We start from the raw sequence: 22,767 nt of genomic DNA, 5'->3' as shown, positions 1-22,767 counted from the left end.
CGATCCTGGAAGAAAGTGTATAGCAGAGAAATGACTTATCCACAACCTCGATAAATTACTTACCTCAATACACTTCTCTTCCAACATTTTCACTATTTAATGTCAAATAAAGAGTCAAACTCTCAGACACCCAGTAGAAGTGTGTTTCATAATTACTATTCCCAATCATAGTTACTCAGAACCAACAAAAATCATATTTAATGGGAAACAAAAGAACAGTATATCAAAGAGAAGGTTGCAATCATTGATGGGTATTTCAAGAAGCAAACTTTACTGCTCCAGTAGGTAACAATAATCAAACAACTTCAATGAAAATATTTTCAATTTTTATCTGCAAGAGATTATTAGTGAAAGAATAATCATTTTATTTTTCCTTTCTTGTTGTTGTAATCAATGTTTTTGTGTGTGCTTTGTCTTTCATCTCTTTTATCTAACCCACCTCAATTCATCTTTGACAGTCAGTATTCAATGACCAGGAAACTTTATCCAAGTACAGAGTTTTCATTCTTCCTCAATTCTATTTTTTGTTGTTGCATTATATGAGGGTGGTTTGAAAAGTTCTCGGAACAGAATTGAAAAAAGTACTTACATCTCTGAAACTTTTTTATTTTTCAATGTAGTCTCCTTGTAGATTAATGCACTTGGTCCAAATGATGTTCCAGTGCCTTGATCCCATCTCAAAAATGACTTTCCTCCAGGCCTGCAAAACAGTTGTCAACTCTGGCTATCAATTCTTTATTTGAAGTGAATCTTGGTCTACCAAGAAAAATTTTCAGTTTTGGGAAGAGATGAAAGTCTGATGGACTCATATCAGCTTAATAAGGTGGGTGTGGCAACAATTCGTACCTTAGTTCGTGTAATTTTGCCATGGGGATGGCACACGTGTGCATGCGCGCGTCAAGTTGCGGCACCTATCTTGCAGGTAATTTTTTTCATTTCTAATTCTTCAGGTAAAATGTGATATACCCTTTCAGATGACATCTAGCAATTGTGAGCACTTTCATGCACTTCAATTGGCGATCCTCCATGAGCATTTTGTACACTTTTGCAATGATTTCTGGAGCAGTGACACACCTTAGTCGACCACTGCATGGATCATCATCTAAGCTCTCCCAACCAAATTTAAATTCATTTGTCCACTTGGCAACAGTTGAATATGAAGGAGCAGAATCCTCCAGTGTATTCTGGAAACCGGCATGAATGTCCTTTGCTTTCATACCTTTCTTTACGAAGTACTTAATCACTGCTCGAATCTCAATTTTTTTCCATCTTCGCAAACCACTACGCGGAAACAACAACAGAGCCACGTCACCGCCACAACTCTCTTACAAGAGCACTGATGTGGCACATGTTTACAGGCAACAGTCCATTGAATATCACATGAACAACTCGTTGCTCTAGCACTGACCTCTTGTGGTGATTCCGAGAACTTTTCAAACTACCCTCATAATTTTCAGTGAGAGTTACTATGCTTTTATATATATTTCTTTCTTGCTTCTACAATATTTTGTGTCTGTGCTGTAATAATTGAGAATTAAATCTAAAGCTTATAGCACTTATGAGTGCTATATTTCAGGTTAGTGCTAATGATATCAAAAGCTAAATTCAGTTGAGAAAACTATAAAATTACAGAGACAGAATGGCTGGCGGGCCGTAGCTTACCTTCAGGAGATGAAATTCCAGTACTGCTGACTGACACATTAAATATTCCCTAGCTTTTGAAACTATTTGTTCCTCCCACAGGGAGGGTGGGGGGTGGGGGGGGGAGAGAGAGAGAGAAGGTTGGGGAAGATCAGAAAGGAGCAACATGTTACTCAGACCCCAGGATGAGAGGACACGGGGAAACAAAATGGGTTTAGTCTAATACTTCTGATCACATGTGATAAAGGCTAAAGGAACTGTATTACACCAAGGTTACTTTAAACAGAAACACATATAGTTCATGTATAGAGCAATTTATTAAACAGCTGCAATATACTCATTTCATGAGAGGTTTCCTATACAAAATAGACAATGATACACAAGCAAAATACAGTGAGTAATGCAGCTTCAGGGATTTGTTTCTTATCACAAACAGTTGCAAGAAGGAGGACAAAATTTGTTGTGATTACAACTGCAACTTTAAGGTAGTATAAAAAAATTCCAGAATGTACAATGAAAGATGCTTTCATTTTCCAAGTTTCACAGCTGCTAACCCGCTGAAATTTTCTGTGTGTGACCTTTGCATTGCTGTACAGTATGCCAAAATAATTTAACAAAGTAATAGAGCAATTATACCATACCTATGGCATAAAACAACTGCTTAAGATAACACTGTATCAATGAACTGGAAAAAGTTTTTATTTGCATACTACACAGGGTCTCATTAATCATTCTTTGATACAATACTGTTTTTATTAACCACACAGATGGTAAATAACAGCTACTTCGGTGCTACGTATCCAGCCCTGCAATTTTCTTCTCTAATAAAGCAGCATTACGCGCAGCCTGTTTGCTTTTTTTATGTTGATCCTGAATTTTTATAAAATGATCCAAAAGTTGCTTGAAGTCCAAGAACTTTTCATGTTTATTACACTCTTCTTTCGTGGCATGAAGAGCTCTGTGAACAATAGAATGGAATTCCCCTTAAATTGATGTTTTATTGGTTTATAAAATTAGAGTACCTTATTTACATTAATGGTGTACATATATAAAAGGAGAGGTGTGATTCCTCTGGAAGAAATTTTGTTTGAGGGATCTACAATAGATTACGGTTAGAAGAGAGGCGAACGCAGCCACAAATTCAGTATAGAAACTGACAGGGATCCCATGGCACCCTGGAGCTTTGTTCAATTTTAACAATTTCAGCTGTTTCTCAACACCACTGACACTAAAAGGTTTCATTCATCTTTTTAATTGTTACAAGGATTGAATTGGGAAATTCTTATGGGCTTTTCTTTGTAAAGTAACATTTGAAAACTGAGTTCAATATTTCAGCTTTTGCTTTGCAACCTCCAATTTCATTTCCTGTCTCATTCGCTAGGGGCTGCACACTATCTTTGGTGCTCCTAACAGCCTTTATATACAACCAGAATTTCTAAGAGTTTCATGAAATATCATTTGACAATATTCTGCAATGGTAATCACTGAAGGCCTAATGTTTGTGGGAAAAAGTTACATATTTTATGAAGCAAAACTCATCTACTGCTAACACGTGATCTATTTCTGGAAAGACTGATTGAGTGTTTTCCTTATATCTGAAATGATTTACCACGGGCTGTGACAGTTAAACCAAGGCAATCACAGTTTCAAATACTGATGGTTTTAACAAGCAAGTTATCACTGAACACCTTCTCAAAATACCCAATTAAATGCTCTTGTGTTCCATTTCCATTATTGTTGTTCAAATCCATTAAAAAAAGAGCAATATGAAATAAATTGTGGGAATATTATAGTGAAAAGAGCACAAAAGAATCTAAAAATAATTCAGACAAGTCCAAAATGTTACAGTTCAGTTGACTGAAATGGTGAAAGAAGAGCCCCAAGAGTTAAAGTTGGCTCTGTTGCAATGCTCTGCAAATTTACCACAACCAAACACACAATACGATTCTGTATACATCTCTATGGCAGTGTGCTGTTCGCCTCGATAGCTGAGTGGTCAGCACGGCAGAATGCCATGCAAAGAGGCCCGGGTTTGATTCCTGGCTGAGTCGGGGGATTATCTCCACTCAGTGACTGGGTGTTGTGTTGTCTTCACCATCACCTCACCTACATCGACACGCGAGTCGCCAAAGTGGTGTCAACTAAAAAGATTTGCACCAGGCGACTGGTCTACCCAACAGGAGGCCTTAGCCACACGACATTTCATTTCATACCATTAGCCTGAGGAACTTTTAAGCTAAAAGCTGGTGACAGTGCTGCCAGGTGTTGAGGCTCTTCTTCGCTGTACAAACTGTAGTACGTTACTATCTGAAATAGAGGGCAAGGACAACCAAATTATGGATTGCAAAATGAACGAAGCATTCTTACAAAAGAGACACAAAGACAGTTGTATGCAATAAGAACTGCACACTGCTGAGCTCATTCACTGGAGAAGGAATCCAAATGCTACAATAAAATGTCCAATGTGGAGAAAAGTCAGGACTTCATTTCAATCTTTGTGGCTGGAAGGAGCTACAAAACAGCTAGGTGACTGACCCACCTACACTTTCTTGCCTCACATTTCCAATCATTCCTTGTCTCCATGGGTGTGTCCCTGTGCTTCACTAGTGAAGTCATTTCATATAAGAGTATAGATCAGTATGTTGCAGTAGCAATGTTGGATGCCACATTGGCTGCTGCATCTGCCAGTTTGTTGTGCCGAATTTCCACATACTCTGTTACTCAGAAGAGCATCACCTTTTTTCAATGTTGTAAGCTGAATTGGGAGCCCTGGATATCGTGGGCTGTTTTCCCTACTGGGTACATATACCGAACGGATTGCCGTGCATTGACAAGGTTGGAGGAGAGCATGGGTGTTAACGCTGGGAAGGGGAGGGGATGGTGACGGAGTACGTGCCCCACCCACCAAAATATTTTTTAGTCCCTGTTGACAAAAAATGATACCACTGAATAAATGTATCTAAGCTTAACTAATTGCATATATTAAAAGCTCTTAACCAGTAAGAATTAATGGTTTGGTGGATTTGCTAATATCCTAGCAAATCAAATCCACTTATATTTTCATTAAAAAGACAGTCTCCCAAGTTTTAACCAACTGTTGGTATCTCTACGAGTGATGATGGAGTGGGGTAGATAAGCACGAATCTGCTTGGTTTTGCTGTAAGTTCATAAGACGGGTGGCTAGGAGGCAGAAAGCTAACAACGGGATGCCATGTGGCAATCACTTACAGTCTGGTGTTGGTATAATAATAAAGTTACAGTCAGTGTATGAGTCAAGAGGAACTGCTATGAACAATGTTCGAGGCAATTCATCAATATTGCCTTTTTTACAACGCAAAGGAACAATGTCAAGTAAATGTTTATTACAAAATGTATATCAATTTCTCAATTTTACGACTACAATGTAGGAGAACCTAGGTTATAGGAATTTATAAACTGTTTTTTATATTGATCTAAATACAGCACATAGCCTATTATTTTCTCTGTTATTATTCTTTGTTTCTTCCCTACAAAAAGGTTTAGGATTTAATAATAATAATAAATAATAATAATAATAATAATAATACAAACACTGATGGTAAATTTAAATGTTCATATTAGATAAACTTTTATACTTGGTAGTTGGAAAATACATTTTAATCCATGGTTAAATTAGTATGCTTTAGGAGTTTTAAGTGCCATCAAAACACATGGTCTGAGGCATCCAGAATGCTCCAAAAAGTGGCTTTATGTCCTAATTTTTTCAACTTTTCTCAATGGAATCTCGAACTTAGGTTCTCTTGTGACATACATCCTATTTACTGAGTCGTCTCCTTCCCATCCCCTCCTCCTGTTTAATTGAGTGTTAGTGATGCCTATGGAGACGAGGGCAATTACTGTTGGGGTGGAGAGGTAGCAAGCACTTGGGCTAGGAATGTGGCACTAGTGATCTGGCTCTGATTGAAGAAGGGGCAGTTGACTGTGCTGCACAAGGGTGTGGAGGAGTGCTCTGGTAGGTGAAGAGTACATGGAGTGATAGGTGGAGGTGGCTGTAGGACAGAGTCTGGCAGATATTAAGGCAAGGAGGATTGCAGGATCAATAGGTGTCTCTCCCACATACATAGTTCAGTGAAGCTTGTAACAGGAAGAGGATCCAGTTTGCATGGGTTGTGAAGCAACCATTGAAGTTGGGTACTCAGCAGCACGAACCACTACTTGACGGTCAACTTTGATCTTTGCACAATTTAGCAGTGTCCACTCATTCAGACAGCAGGCATTAGGTGGTCACGCTGGCATAAAAAGCTGTACAAAAGCTGTACAAAAGTTACATCAGTGCTGGTATGTGTATGACCACTTTCACAGGTAGGCATAGAATGGTTCCCATGAGCATGTCATGTAGTTGTTTCTAATATAATCCCCTCGAAGAAGACATAGTTATGGGTAGGGATGGCGTTTTTCAGATATTTAAGGAACAAGGTGGTGGGTTTGTATTGAGAGAATTTTGGTCACTGTTTCAAGTGAGGCCACTGCCTCTTTTCTAAACACTTCCAGACAAAAACTGCTTACACAAGAGCCAAAGGACACATATAAGTAAGTGATAGGCGGGAAGGCAAAATGTCATAGCTCAAAGAAGCGGAATGTGGGACTGTGTCCTGTGCAGAATGATCTGAACAGAAACATCCCCCGAGGCAGTCTGCCGAATACAAAAAGTGATGCAGACACTGCTTGACAAGAGACCAGGAAAGGTTCATCAAATTAGCTGCAAAGTAGTAATGGTTAATTTTTGAGAATTAGGTAACTTGATCAAGGAAATTTGAGGAATGGAATATGAACTACAATGCAAAACATAGTACTAGTATGTATGAGTAAATGTGTGGTGTCTGTTCTGTTGGACATGTACAATGCCACATTGTTGTTTGACACAGCGGCTGTAAATATCAAATTTCGAAGGAGAGACCAACTCCAGCCGCAATAAGGCATCAAAATAATTTGACGGTGAAAATTGAAAATTTGTGCTGGACCAGGACTTGAACTTTGATCTCCCAATTTAACAGGAGCAGTTCCCTCAACCACCTCACCCATCTGAACATGCTTCTTGTATGACCCAAATTCTTGACTTGTCACATGCTAGTGGCATCCACTGTCCATTCACCCGTATACCGTATGCACAACAGGGTCTGTTTGGGAATACAGGACTGACTGTGAGCAAGTAGGTGAACAGACGGGATGCTACTAGAGTGCAACAGCATGGAAATTTGGGCCAGATGGAAGCGTGTCCAGATGACTGAAGCAGTTAAGGCAACCACTTGCGTTCAGTAAGATGTTGAGGTTTGAGCCCCAATCCAGCACAAATTTTGCACAAATTTTCAGCTTTCGCCACTGGATTATTTCAATGCCTGATGGTGGCTGGAGTCGGTCTCTCATGCAAAATTTGAAAATGCAATTCAAAACTTCAATTGATTGTGACAGATTTTCATCCTATGTAATTACAGTGTATCAATTCAACAGTAGTCTCTGTCTTGTTAATTGTCTGTTTTCAGTGTACAGTTAGTAAATTTTATTTTGCTAATTTTCATAATACAAACAAAGTATAAATGAAAATTTGTGAAGGTATGAAATTTTATTTGTAGATGTATTCCTTTAGTTGTATTTTTGTGTAATAATAATATACTGAATGTATGTTGGTCAGTGCTATGCCTGTTAGGTTGTGATTGTTATCTATGTTCTGTAAATGAAGAGAAAGACAGCTGATAGTGGAAAAATGATGTGAGGATCAGTTATTGTAGACGGAAAGGGAAAAGTCTTTTGTAGCAATGTTTAGACTATGGTATGTGAGAAGGGTGCAAAAAGAACCCCGTGTATACGGGGATAAGGGAAAAAAATTCCGGATTTTTCCTGGTTAAAAGTACACTTTCTCCTGGGTGAAAATATATATTTTTCCTCTTTATGTGACAGTAAACTTTCCCTCAGAACTATAAAACTTATCAATCTTTGAATGGTTTAGGTTTTACAGACTGGTGTAGAACTTCCGGGCACTTTAGAAAATGAACACACACCAAAGAAACACATGTGCATTTTGGGACAAACTTCTAAGTGCAGCAACATGTACACTGCCTATTTTCATATTACGAAAGTATATATTCGAGTTCCACCAATCACAGTTTCACTAAAGTTCTGAGATTGTGATGCTTTTGTAAGCCAGTCATAGCTCATAACACGTGATCTCGCCAGCAGATGACAGCAGATCTTCAGAGGACAGGGCACGTGATGTAGTCAGCCAGTAACAACAGCACTGTTATAAAGCGTTGACACACAAATAGGAAAAATTAATGGTTCAATTAACGTAAATAGTATATCTACAAGAAAAGCTAAGCTTTCACATATAGTATTTTTCTTCTTTGCATGTGATACACTTTAAGGTACATCACGCAAATGTGCCAGTAAAATTTTAAATAATGATGTAAATGTCTGGTCTCCAAAGTGTTAAGTCAAGCTTTAAATGAGAGTCAAACACTCTGCGATTTAAGAAATTCAAAGGACATTCTTGTTCGTGACGTATTTCACCTTGCATAAAATTAAATTTACTTTGAAAGCAACACTTTTCAAACCACCATTCGCAATATTTTCCCACAACCTATTAGAATTCATTTCACCAATTATCGGACTACACCAGAAAACAGGTTTTACTGCCCACGCACAACTACGATGAAGTAGGAAAACCTCACGTTCATATGTATATGGAATTTACAGATCTTGCATAGCATGAAGAGATCTTACATTACATCATAAACGAAACAGGACATCACATGATACTCTGAAAACATCAGAATTTTGTAAATAATACTAAAATACATAATATTACCTCATGTTTGGTTCTTTATTATGGCTAATGCCATACATGCCGGAAGATGAAAATGTGCATTTGAAATTTGGCAAACAGTTGAAACTAGCCAATGGTGTGGAATGAAACACTTCGTTTCAAATAAATTTACTGCCTCTGCGAAAAAGACTAATAAAAGGCAAATTTCTTTAGCAGATCAACAAAAATAACTTCATTGTTCTGCAAGGAGATTAATGCTTGACTGCCAGAAATGCGGAAATAAAATAAAATCAGAAATCTGAAACTAATAACATATTTTAGTCTTCCGTAATTATGTGAATTATTTTAATTCACTTGATAGCTCCTGGCCACGGAATTATATTTTGTTGTCATTTAACATGAGAGCTGTAAATAAAGAGTAAATAGCAAAATCACTAAAAGTGGAGACTATACCCCCACCCCACTATAACTCAGACTGCTCTTCGCATGTGCGAATCTAGCAGTTTGGGCATGCCAGAAATTTTTTTCTGGGTAGCATCTGGCTGCTTGTTGGTACTGCTGATACAGCTAACACTCTTAACAGTCACACTTCAAGAAGGTAGAAGGTACTGCTCATACGCGACTCAATAGTGCACGCGCAAGAGCCCGATAGCAACTCTTCAAACTAACCTGGTGTGAACAGTTGTGACGTCACAGGTATCAGAAGCAGTTTGTTGTTAGGAAGAATTGCATGGTCTTCATCCTATAGCCTTTAACACATTTTGATGTTTGCAGACACTTATAGTAAAATTCTCTGTCAGAGTATCAGTTCTTACGAGTCAAAATTACAAAAATTTGACTGAAAACTAAAACAAAGAAAAATTCCCGGAACTCTAAAAAATTCCTGTGTTTTTCCCGGTTTTCTTCCAGATGAAAAAATTCCCAGGTTTTTTCCAGCTGTCCCGGGGCATATACACCCTGAAGAAGCACTGTAATGAGAAGGTGATAAAGTAAAGTTATTTTGGGAGATTTGGCATTGGAACAAAGAGGCTTGTCGGAGACTGAGTAATGGTGTCATGTTGGAACATTTCGGCAAGCTTTCACTCAGACACTGCATATATGGAGTATACAAGGGTTGTGGAGGTGGACCAAGAAAGAAGATAAGTGCATTGACTGACAGAAAAAAAAAAAAAAAATAATAATAATTCAAAAGAGAACAGTAGAACAGAAGAGATCGAGAATTGGAAAATGATAGTATCATGGAAGTATACATGGAAGGCGCCTGGAGATACTGGCAGGTTCCAGATAGATTATGTAATGGCAAGACAGAGATTTAGGAACCAGGTTTTAAATTGTAAGATGTTTCCAGGGCAGATGTGGACTCTGACCACAATTTATTGGTTATGAACTGTAGATTAAAACTGAAGAAACTGCAAAAAGGTGGGAATTTAAGGAGATGGGACCTGGATAAACTGAAAGAACCAGAGGTTGTACAGAGTTTCAGGGAAAGCATAAGGGAACAATTGACAGGAATGGGGGAAAGAAATACAGTAGAAGAAGAATGGGTAGCTTTGAGAGATGAAGTAGTGAAGGCAGCAGAGGATGAAGTACGTAAAAAGATGAGAGCTAGTAGAAATCCTTGGGTAACAGAAGAAATACTGAATTTAATTGATGAAAGGAGAAAATATAAAACTGTAGTACATGAAGCAGGCAAAAAGCAATACAAACTTCTCAAAAATGAGATCGACAGGAAGTGCAAAATGGATAAGCAGGCATGGCTAGAGGACAAATGTAAGGATGTAGAGGCCTATCTCACTAGGGCTAAGATAGATACTGCCTACAGGAAAATTAAAGAAACCTTTGGAGAAAAGAGAACAACTTGTATGAATATCAAGAGCTCAGATGGAAACCCAGTTCTAAGCAAAGAAGGGAAAGCAGAAAGGTGGAAGGAGTATATAGAGGGCCTCTACAAGGGTAATGTACTTGAGGGCAATATTATGGAAACGGAAGAGGATGTAGATGAAGATGAAATGGGAGATATGATACTGCGTGAAGAGTTTGACAGAGCACTGAAAGACCTGAGTTGAAACAAGGCCCCGGGAGTAGACAACATTCCATTAGAACTACTGACGGCCTTGGGAGAGCCATTCCTGACAAAACTCTACCATCTGGTGAGCAAGATGTATGAGACAGGCGAAATACCCTCAGACTTCAAGAAGAATATAATAATTCCAATCCCAAAGAAAGCAGATGCTGACAGATGTGAAAATTACCGAACAATCAGTTTAATAAGTCACAGATGCAAAATACTAACGCAATTTCTTTACAGACGAATGGAAATACTGGCAGAAGCCAACCTCGGGGAAGATCAGTTTGGATTCCATAGAAATATTGGAACACTTGCGGCAATACTGACCCTACGACTTATCTTAGAAGAAACATTAAGGAAAGGCAAACCTACGTTTCTAGCATTTGTAGACTTGGAGAAAGCTTTTGACAATGTTGACTGGAATACTCTCTTTCAAATTCTGAAGGCGGCAGGGGTAAAATACAGGGAGCGAAAGACTATTTACAATTTGTAAAGAAACCAGATGGAAGTTAGAGTCGAGGGACATGAAGGGGAAGCAGTGATTGGGAAGGGAGTGAGACGGGGTTGTAGCCTCTCCCCGATGTTATTCAATCTGTATACTGAGCAAGCAGTGAAGGAAATAAAAGAAAAATTTGGAGTAGGTATTAAAATCCATGGAGAAGAAATAAAAATGTTGAGGTTCGCCGATGACATTGTAATTCCGTCAGAGACAGCAAAGGACTTGGAAGAGCAGTTGAACGAAATGGATAGTGTCTTGAAAGGAGGATATAAGATGAACATCAACAAAAGCAAAATGAGGATCATGAAATGTAGTCGAATTAAGTCGCGAGATGCTGAGGGAATTAGATTAGGAAATGAGACACTTAAAGTAGTAAAGGGTTTTGCTATTTAGGGAGCAAAATAACCAATGATGGTTGAAGTAGAGAGGATATAAAATGTAGACTGGCAATGGCAAGGAAAGATTTTCCGAAGAAGAGAAGTTTGTTAACATTGAGTATAGATTTAAGCGTCAGGAAGTCGTTTCTGAAAGTATGTGTATGGAGTGTGGCCATGTATGGAAGTGAAACATGGACGATAACTAGTTTGGACAAAAAGAGAATAGAAGCTTTCGAAATTTGGAGCTACAGAAGAATGCTGAAGATTAGATGGGTAGATCACATAACTAATAAGGGAGATTGGGGGTAAGAGGAGTTTGTGGCGCAACTTGACTGGAAGAAGGGATCGGTTGGTAGGACATGTTCTGAGGCATCAGGGGATCACCAATTTAGTACTGGAGGGCAGCATGGAGGGTAAAAATCATAGAGGGAGACCAAGAGATGGATACACTAAACAGATACAGAAGGATGTAGGTTGCAGTAGGTACTGGGAGATGAAGAAGCTTGCACAGGATAGAGTAGCACGGAGAGCTGCATCAAACCAGTCTTAGGACTTAAGACCACAACAACAACAAGAACAACAACAACAGTCTATGTTAAGTATGTTAAATTGAAGACTATTACTAACTATTCAGGCTCTTAATGAGGACTTGTCAGTGAAAGGAGAGAGTAACAGCTTGTGATGTTTTATTTTATTCATCAGTGAAGAGAAAAACATATGTGGACTATTGCAAACAAACAAACAAAAACTGTGTTTATCTGAATCAGTGACTACTCCATTGAAATTAATGTGCAGTCTACTTTGTAGAACTGTTTAATTATTTGTGAAGGCATAGTGCAGAGTTGGTGGAAAGTGAAGTTTAAAATAAATTGACACACCACCAATCAACTTCACATAATAGTGTGTGTTCATTGTTGCCATTAATTACATTTTAAACAAAACTTCTCATTGAAACCAATCCTGGATTCTTTCATGTGTTCTATGAGAATTTTAATGAACATCTAGCTGTTTTTTGGAGTTTTATTTTTAGTCAAAGTAATTTTCACAGGATTAATTAAATTTTGGAAGTATAGGTGCAGCCATTTTGGCAGCCATCTTGGGTCAGCAACAGCTGTTTGGGCCAGTGAGTTTCACACAGCATCCAGAGCCAACTGACAGTCTACAGCTAAAGGCAGACAGGTGTCAGAAATACACCTGTAAAACAATAGCACTGCTTGTTTATTACCAACCTCTATGGTACTCCCATTGACCAAATATGTCACTCAAATGATTAAAAAATTAAATTATGAAAGATAAATTTGCAGTCTGAACCTTGTGAACAGATACAAGAAGCCAGTCCTATTTAGTAATCAGATAAAAAACTAATTTCTTCACAGGATGTATGTCAGGGTGTCTATGTGGACAAGAAAAAAAAATTCCCGGATTTCCCGGTTAAAAACACAATTTCTCCCGGATGAAATTACATATAAAGCAGATGAAAATACATCCATGTTAAGTAACAGTATGCTTTCCCTCAGAGCTGTAAAACCTATCAGTCCTTTGAATCGTAAAGGTCTTATACCGGCGGAGGACGTCCCAGCACTTTAGGAAACGAAATCCAGGAAAAACAATGTGTTTGGAAAGTTGTTTGGTGCGAGACAATATGCACAGAGTTTATTTTCGTATTGCAAAAGTATAAATACCCAAATTTCACAAATTACAGCACGGTAGCTTCTGAAACTCTAAAATAGAGATTGTGTTGAGTGATGCACTTTTGTCAGCCAGTCATAGCTCATGTCACGTGATCTCGCTAGTGAATGATGGCAGTTATTCAGAGCACGAGGCCTACGAAAAAGACAGGCCGCGGCGCCTATGTTACGAAGGTAGGCGGAGCTCGCTCAAATCAGCAAAGTGCGTTTCTACACCAGTTAACTCGTAAGTAGATGTGTATGTACGAACAAGAATTGCATCATCTATTGGCATCCACTGTTATTAGTCCTACAATGATAGGAAGTCCGTAGGCCTACTAACAGGCTCTAATTTGGCAATTAAAATCGTGCCAAAATGATTATCAGTTGCGTAGAAAAGTCGAGGTGTTCTGGCATGAAAAGACTTGTGACATTGCTCAGTAATGCATTATGCACACTTTTTGAAGGTCAATCACACTTTTTGCCATCGATCGCATAATTTTTTTTATCTATGTAAGAACAACATTAAATATGAAAACTAACTTGAAGCTCGGTCTTTTTTTAGCGTGTGTTACACATTAAGTCATATCAAATACAAATGGGCCGGTAAAATTTTAAATAGTGGCATAAATGACTTATCTTCTGGGCCTGACATTTTTGAAATGGCTGATCCTCAAAGTGTTACGTTTTGAATGAGAGTTATAATGCCTTGCGATTTAAGAAATTCACTGTACATTCTCACACATAACATAAATCATCTTGCGTGGAAATTTCCTTTGAAAGTAACGCATCTCAAGCCACTATTCGTAATATTTTCTGGTGATCTGTTAGAAATGTAAACAATTGGATGTCACGCACATTGAATGCACGTTAGTTGTTACGGACGTACTGCATAATCTTCGACCTAAAGCTTTTGACACTTTTCAGTGTCGGCAAACTGGTCTGTGCATTGTGTAAATTACCCATTTTCTATGCAACTAAACTTTTATTTTGGTGTTATTCTCTGATTTATGTTTCATTGCTGCAGTATTATTCAGCAGTAGCGGACTAAAGTTCTTTGTCAGAGTATCAGATCTTACACGTCGAACCTACAAAACTTTAACTCAAATCTAAAACAATGAAAAATCCTGGAATTCTAAGAAATTCCCGGGTTTTTCCTGGATGAAAAAATTCCCGGGTTTTTCCTGGATGAAAAAATTCCCGGGTTTTTCCTGGATGAAAAAATTCCCGGGTTTTTCCTGGATGAAAAAATTCCCGGGTTTTTCCCGGATCTCCCGGGCCGTATACACCCTGTATATACAGCCATTTCAGTTTCACAAAATTTTTGTCGATTGACGATGGTTTCAATTGCACTAGGGCAACCTTCGTCAGAATAAAAAGTTACATGGAATGCCTAAAAAGTACGACGACATGGCTTGAAATAATATAAGCTTAATAGGATTACTTCTGTAAATTATGTAGAAACAATGTACTTGCATGTAAAAGTGCTCTCATCAAAAAGAAATGTCATAGGAACAGAAACTAAAATGTAAATGTATAACAAGCTTGTCAACTAGATAAAATACTTCATGGAATATAATGACAGCCGTAAGGTCGCTTAGGACCAAGAGTGGCATAACACAGCCACTACTGTCAGACTAAACAGCTAACACGCCAAGGCATCCACGAAAAAAGATTTGCGCCATCTAGCAGGAAGTAATTGAATTACAGACAACTTAAGAGCAACTGAGGCATTGCAAGGACAATTTTCAACATTATTGGCAACTAAAAGGAACCCGTGTATGAAATTTACAACATAACGTAACAGTCTTTTTTAAAAAAAAGAAAATGCAGTTAAGGTAATATACAGAGGGGGGGGGGGGGATATTGGAAGGAAAAGCAATGTTTAGGAGTCAACATTGAGGAGAGTATCGCCATTCAGACAATTTCAATTAGCGGCTCTATACCTCGAAAAAAGTTTTTGTTGCATAACTGCAACTGTTCATTAAGGATGAGACTGTCCTTCAGAGGTTGGTGTTTAAGAAATCTAGCTCTTCTAAGATGTTATGCTTAAAGCCTTTTACATCTTTAGGAACATTGGTGGCTTTTTCCCCTAGAATATGTTCCTTGAATCTTATCGAAACAGCTCAGCCTGTTTGCTCTATGTAACAGGTGGGACAGTTGTCACAAATAATTTTATAAACACCAGAATTTTGCAAAGGGAGAAGCGTAGGTTTCAAGTTATGTATGCTGTTATTTTTTAAAGAATTATTAGTAGGAAAGGCTACTCTACACTTCTACTATTTTTGAAGCAGACACTGTACTTCGTAAGAAACTGGACCCAGAAATGGTATGGAGAATTTTTTTTTTCTTTTGAGTAGGTTCTTTATTAGAAATGCTAGGATGATGATTCCCTTATTGATATTACTACTAAACATATTATCTACTATGAATTTACTTCATATTGTAATTAAATTCAATTATTTTAAGTTTAATGGAAAACTATATCAACCACTAGATGGCCATGCAATTGGGAATCGCTTAGCAGGAATCCTTTGATATGTGTTCATTAATTCCTTAGAAGTAAAATTTTTCAATAATTTCTCAGCATAAGCTGTAGGCATTCTTTCATACACTAAATACGACAATGACATATTCATCATTTACAAAGGGTCTAATAACGGTATTGATCAACTTTCCAATATTTTTAACAAGTTGCACAAAAATATTTCTTTCACTTGTGAACTTGAAAATGAGTTCCGGCAGCTTAACTTTCTAATTCTCACTCTTACGATAGTAGATGACAAAATTAGCCTCAATATCTTTCATAAAGAAACTTGTTCTGGTCAAATTATACCTTTCATTTCAGTACACCCACATTCTCATAAGAAAACTATTTTTCTTTCAGTGATCCATAGAGCCACCTCCACCCCCCAAAATCAATTGCAGTCAATAATGGCTATGACCCTTACATAGTAGATAATATTTTTATTATTAATATCAATAAGAGATTCACCACCCTACGCATTTCTAATAACGAACCTAATGAAAAGAAAAATTTTTTCTCTATGCCATTTCTGGGTCCAATTTCTTACAAAATACAGTGTCTGCTTCAAAATAACAATAACTGTACATTAGCCTTATCCACTAAGAATACTTTAAAAAATAACATCATACATAACTTAAAACTTATGCTTTCCCCTTTGCAAAATTCTGGTGTTTATAAAATTATTTCTGACAATTTTCTCACCTATTACATAGGGCAAACAGGCAGAGCTATTTCGATAAGATTCAAGAAACACTTTCTAGGGAAAAAAGGCACCACTGCTCCTAACTCAACATTCACTGATCATTTATTAATCACAGAGCATCATCCTAAAGATGTAAAAGGCTTTAGTCTTAACGTCTTAGAAGAGCTACATGTTTTTAAACACCTATCTCTGAAGGACAGTATCATTCTTAATGAACTGTTGTAATTATGCAATAAAAACTTTTTTCAAAGTATAGAGCTGCCAATTAAGATTGTCTGAATGGTGATACTCTCCTCAATCTAGACTCCTAAACATTGCTTTTCCTTTCAATTTTATGTTTTCTCTGTATATTACCTGAACTGTATTTTTAAAAAAGATTGTTGCGTTATGTGGTAAATTTCATACACTGGTTCCTGTTTGTTACAATTAATGTTTAAAATTGTCCTTACAATCCCTCATTTGCTCTTAAGTTGTCTGTAATATGATTACTTCCTGCTAGATTGCGCATATCTGTTTTCGTGGCTGCCTCGGTGTGTTAGCTGTTTATTTGATGGCAGCAGCTGTGTTATGCCACTCTTGGCCCTAAGCGACCTTGCAGCTGTCATCATATTCCATGAAGTATTTTATCTAGTTGACAATCATATTATACTTTTACATTTTAGTTTTTATTCCTATGACATTTCTTTTTGTCGAGAGCACTTTTGCTCAGAAGTTTTTTACAATGGTGTGATTACATACAAGTACAGTTTGTATGTAATTTATGGATGTACCCTATTATGTGTACTTTATTTCAAACCATATCATTATATTTTTTAGGTATTTCATGTAACTTTTTATTCTGATGAAGATTGCCCTAGTGCAATTGAAACTATGGTCAATTGACAACAATTTTGTGGAACCGAAGTGGCTGTACATACATCCCATAATTAAATAGTGTATGGTTGCAATCTCTTGCTGAAGAAAGCCTTTGATGAAATGAGAGGCTCTTCTTTAAACTTCCCTCTCTTTTCTGTTTTTGCAAAGATTTCAGACAGCTGAGCTACTCAGGACTTCAGAGTTAATTACCAGTTATTAAGAATTCTTCTTATCAAATTAAAATAACAACTGCATTCTTGTCAACAGACTTTATATAGTATTTGAGGAGAACAGCATGTATGTGAATACAGGTTAAGTAAGGAAATGATAAAACTGCTGATAACATTTCTTAATAAGAGGGTGCACATTTCAATAGAAGATATGAAAAAATGTATATGTGAGTTGTTAATTTCAAGGTGAGGACAGCAACAGATCACCAGGAAAGCAGCATCTGAATTGATCTCGTCAATTAATTATGCACAGCAAAAGGTTTTGTGGGCAAATGACTTTGGTTTAATAATGAAGCAGATTACCTATCACTGCACTGGATGTGAAGGCTTGGAATACAGTCGAGTCTTCGTCTCAGCGTATGGAAAGCTTCAGTCTGTGGTAACAGCATCAGCAAGCCATACAAAGCTTGTACTAGGTGTTGTTTCGGAGGAACTTCTAACAGTTCAAGGCGAAGATCTAAAGAATTGGCAGAGGCAGAATGTTTCTTTTAATTAATGTTAAAATTTGTCACAAACTGCAATTTTCTAATCATAATTCAGATTCACATTAAATACAATAACAAAGAGTAAACAGTTATAGAATTGACAAAACTGACTAGCCTTTACTAACTGAGAGATTTGTTTGTGATATGAGACTAACGAGCTAATAAATAATTAAACAAGCAAGATACATTGTCTTAAGTGCTATATACAAATTTTCTTGCTAACAAATAGTGCATAGAACTTACAAGTAAAAATTGGGGACTCTATGAGTTGCACCAGTTTATCTATCTCGGTAAGAAATTCCACAGTCACTTCCAGACTTCCACTGAAAAGTTGTTAAGGCACAATAAAATGATCATAGCAGTATCACACTTAACGTTGATTATAAAATTAAATCAATTTTGTGAAAAGGATACAATTTATGTATTAAGTCGCAAGCATGGCTGTAGTTTTGAGTAAGTAGACACAATGCCACTGTCGCTACTGGATTGTGACACCATGATTCATACAAACAGCGGAAAAGTTGACAGCTTCCCTGCAATGTAAACAAACAAATTGAGGGTACATTTTCACCAGTATATAGTATGAAACAGCAATTATTTCACAAATATTCATGAACATAATGTAAACTTCGTGAAAAATCTTAATGATTGTACGAAACCTTGTTTACCTACTTCAGACTTTACATCCTTGAGTTTTGTTCTCAGTTCAAACAATTCTGGTGATGTCAGGAGAATGGTATTCAGGTTTTCCACCATAATTGCAGCAAATTTAAGATTGTCTTCATGTTGAAGAATTTCTGACAATGTTCGATATACATCTTCAGAATTTAATGACACACACAGCTGCCTAAGTTAAAAAAAGTAAGATAGATTTTGTTTTACAAATGCAATTTTGTCATACATTCAGGTGCTTCATACTGAATTTAAATGTATTTTTCTACATAACAAAGTAGGATTAGAACATTCATAAAATTGTGGGAGATCAATACCATCCCCCCCCCCCTTTTCACTTTCAGTAACAGGGAAACAAAAAAACTAGAATATTACTTTATGGTTGTCTGTCTACTTAGTAAAGTTGTGTAAGACAACAGTTCTAGTATGCTAGGAATTTAGAGAGGAGTACAGACATTAAATGCTCTTTGGAGTACATGTCACAGTCAAACAACAACCATTTAAAATCATAACAAAGACAGGTAATAGGGTAGTGGTACAACGGAAAATGTGCCAAGTTGAATCAAACGTGTCTCAACAATTGGAAAACCCATACCATGACTAGAATTACATCTGAATTAATTTATACCACTTAATGCCCTACTGGCACATGGCAGAGCTATTCAGATGTGGGTCTAATCATACAGGGAACAGAATAGTAAATAATGTCATACCTAATATATACTCCTTCAGTGCAGGCTCTATTAAGTCATTTCCAAAAATCAGTACATGCCCATATACCTGGCAGAATGGTACTTGTTTCTCCATCAATTGTAAACAAATACAGGGTGTTTCAAAAAGAATTACCTGATTTCAAAACTCCATACTTGTTGCTGAGAACATAGTACAAACATGACATGACTTGCAAAATACATCTTAAAGTTTTACCTATGCTATTATAAATGCTCTACGTGTCAACCATCATAAGCACGAACAACTTCTCAACAATAGCTAAATTTGCCACAAATTTTTACAGAAGTTATTGTGGCCGTTATTCTGTTCTTCACTTCATGTCACAAGTTAAATGTGAAATGTACACACTTTCCTTCACACATCACCATAAGAATCATGCGGCCCAAGAATGCAGGGCAGTATCTCAGGGTCCCATTTACCCTATTCAGTCTTAAGGCAGAGTGTCTTTGAGAAATTGATGTACATTGTTGTGTCACTGCGGTCAAGCTCCATCCTGTTGGAAAATGAAGTCATTAGAGTCCTCCTGAAGTAGTGGAAAAAGTCAACCCTGTAGCATTTGAAGATAGCTCATTGCTTCACTGTGCTTTTTTTTTTAAAAAAAAAAAAGGTATCATACACATTTTCACATGAAATGGCACAAAAAACATTCAGTTTAGGTGAGGCTCTGCTCAATAATGTCATTAGGGTTCTAGGGTCCCCATATGTGCACATTACATCAGTTTTCTTTAGCGCTAGCATGAAATGTTGCTTCATCTCTTACAAATTTAGCCATCATCTAGATGATATTTGTGCTGCTGCTCATGGACACAGCATCTGTAACAGCACAGGTAAAACTTTAAGATTTTGTGAGTGTTTGCAATCCATCCCATGTTTGTACTATATTTTTATTAATAAATATGGAGTTTTGAAATCAGGTTATTCTTTTTGAAACACCCCCTACTACCTAGATGTTTTGATTATTATCTTGTTGGTCTAGGCAAATGATAGATATGGATTTTGGCCACAAATCACCTGCTCCAGTTTTATAAAGCATAGAATTTGACACTGAATACAGTAAATCTGTAAAGAATCATTAAGATATAAAAAACTAATGCTGAATAGAACAACATGTGAATGAATTTATACCCTCAGTGCCACACTGGTAGATCTCTTCAGATATGAGGCTATAGTATACACAGCATTGTCTACGGCACGCCAAACTGGATGCGATTATGATGTGCAGGCTGCTTGCAGGCCAAGGCTTGCCTTGTCTCAGCTCTGGATAATCTTCCACAGAGGTAGTTGGCTGAGCATGCAGTGCAGAATGTTTCAGTTGCCACGACATTCTTCGGTTTGGTTGAATGATGGTGATTGTTCATTGTATAAAGGAAGTTCACAGGCCCAGTGGCTATTTGCACCGAAAGAGGCAGTCTAGTGATCTAAAATCACAAGGCTTTAAAAATGAATGGGAATGGCAGATAAGGACAAGAATTCTAAACATCTATTGTGCAATCGCAAAATCAATGAGTGCCACAAATTTGTCATGGAACAATATACAGTACAATGCAGAAAGAATGTGAAGATGTAATTTATGATGAAAGAGGAAAATATTACACCAATCAACAAACAGGATGCATTCTTCAGTACATCAAGAAGCACTTCGTGCTAGATCTGCAGGTATGGAGCATGTGAAGAAATTCGTGGTATAATCAATAAATTTTCTGAAGACACAAGCATTATTACGCTGTGGGCTGCGAAAGTTTATGATAGAACCAAACTTAGAGTATAGAGTACATTGGTTAAATGAAGCGGCAAACCTGGAACAATTTTCCGATTTGAAACTCACTGTTGTTCAATTTATGAAAAAACGGAAAGCAGGATTGAAAATTAGAACATCCAGAAATGATTGCAGACCTCACTTTTAAGTGCACTTGACTACATACCACCCACAGTAAAACACTGCAAGGTGACAAACAAAATATTTCCGATTTGATGGAGATGCATTTAAAACGAAAATTGCAATGTGCAAGGGACAAATTTGGGCAAAACAACACTGTTCAGTTCCCTAAGCTTCCTGGAATCAAAGAAAATGAGATTTTAAAGGATTAATTGTGGCTCTGAAATAATTAAAAGGATAGTTTTCTAAACATTTTGAGGACACTGCCACTCTTACATCTGTTTTTGAGACTATTTCAGTTGAAAGCGATCCTGTGCATGTGCAGATAGAAAGGACTGATCTCCAATGGAGTTCTCATTTAAAGGACACATTACTTTACATTAAAACTGCACAGGGGGGTCTACATTGTTTTCCTCAGGAAGAGTTTGCACAGCTCCATAATGAGATTGGAAACACGATGAAATATTTTAATTAACATGTGTGTGTGTGTGTGTGTGTGTGTGTGTGTGTGTGTGTGTGTGTGTGTGTGTGTGTGAGAGAGAGAGAGAGAGAGAGAGAGAGAGAGAGAGAGAGAGAGAGAGAGAGAGAGTGAGTTTGTTTTTGTTTTGAGACTAAATAAGTCATGACTACATGCCAACCTGAATGCAAAAAACCTGTGAAATTGTTTCTATGTGTCCGTATACCAACAATTTATAACTTACAAAAATTAAAATAAGCAAAATTTGTTTTGTTTGTGATCTGTGTTGTTGAGAAATATGAAACATAAAACCGCACCATATGCAGTGCAATTAAATTACCAATTAAACGTGGTGCATTTGCAGTCCCCCCTCCCCCTTTCCCCCTTCTTAAAGACAGTGTGACATAGATGTGGAGGAAGTAGGCAAGCAGGCAAGGAACCCATAACACTCATGCCAGAGTATGGCTCGCGTGCCCAAATTCGTGGGAGCCCCTGGTATACAGGGAATAGAGCAGTAAATAATATCACATGTTGTTTAGGCTTCTTTAGTGCTGGCTCTATTAAATCAATTCCACAAATCTGTACCTGCCCATACACCTGGCAGGATGATACTTGTTTTTCCTGCAATTGTAAGTAAATATTTACTAGCTGCTTTGACTTACCTGTACGATATCTGCAAAAGGGGGATGTTAGTTGAATACTAAGTTTGAAGCCATCAGACTTCACCTATTTTTGATTATAATACATGCATATTTAGACTGTAAAATTGTATGAAGAATATGTAGTGTAGATTAAAATATTTTGTACATCAAAAATGTACCTATAACAGGGTCCTTTCTAATTTTTTATAACTTACTGCAAAGATATTTCCAGCTGACAAGCTTAGAATTATGAAGTGTGAGGAACACACTCCCTTTGTGTCCTCATGGCACACCAATGAGGCTAGATTTGCCACTAAAGCTGTGTGCAAGATCTTCATAAAATCGCTCCCCTGAATGATTTTTGCTAAGGCCCTAAGTACACTGTCAAAGAGTTCTGACAAATCTTTTATAAAAGCTAGCTCTAACTTTTATAAAAGAAAATCGTAAAAACTATCAAAATATAATATCAAATATTTTATTAAGCATCTTTTATAAAAGATCTTTGATACACATATATTCAGCATCATTCTCAGATTTT

General features: G+C 37.2%; 1 protein-coding gene across 1 annotated transcript in view; it reads right to left on the bottom strand.

Annotated features, from left to right (window-relative positions):
- Positions 1-1,939: 1,939 nt before the first annotated feature.
- The window catches only part of LOC126483641 (protein VAC14 homolog), a 120,186-nt gene continuing 99,358 nt past the window's right edge, over positions 1,940-22,767 (bottom strand). Inside the window, exons 10-14 of the mRNA XM_050106698.1 lie at positions 18,524-18,698; positions 18,266-18,384; positions 18,095-18,174; positions 17,670-17,823; positions 1,940-2,599 (exon numbers count right to left, since the gene is read on the bottom strand). Of these exons, the coding sequence (XP_049962655.1) occupies positions 2,434-2,599; positions 17,670-17,823; positions 18,095-18,174; positions 18,266-18,384; positions 18,524-18,698 (694 nt within the window). The 3' untranslated portion in view covers positions 1,940-2,433. The remainder of the gene's footprint in view (positions 2,600-17,669; positions 17,824-18,094; positions 18,175-18,265; positions 18,385-18,523; positions 18,699-22,767) is intronic.

The sequence above is a fragment of the Schistocerca serialis genome, chromosome 6, assembly GCF_023864345.2.
Source record: "Schistocerca serialis cubense isolate TAMUIC-IGC-003099 chromosome 6, iqSchSeri2.2, whole genome shotgun sequence".
NCBI lineage: Eukaryota > Metazoa > Arthropoda > Insecta > Orthoptera > Acrididae > Schistocerca > Schistocerca serialis.
The sequence above is the reverse complement of the archived record's forward strand: the minus strand, read 5'-3'. Positions and strand labels throughout refer to the sequence as shown.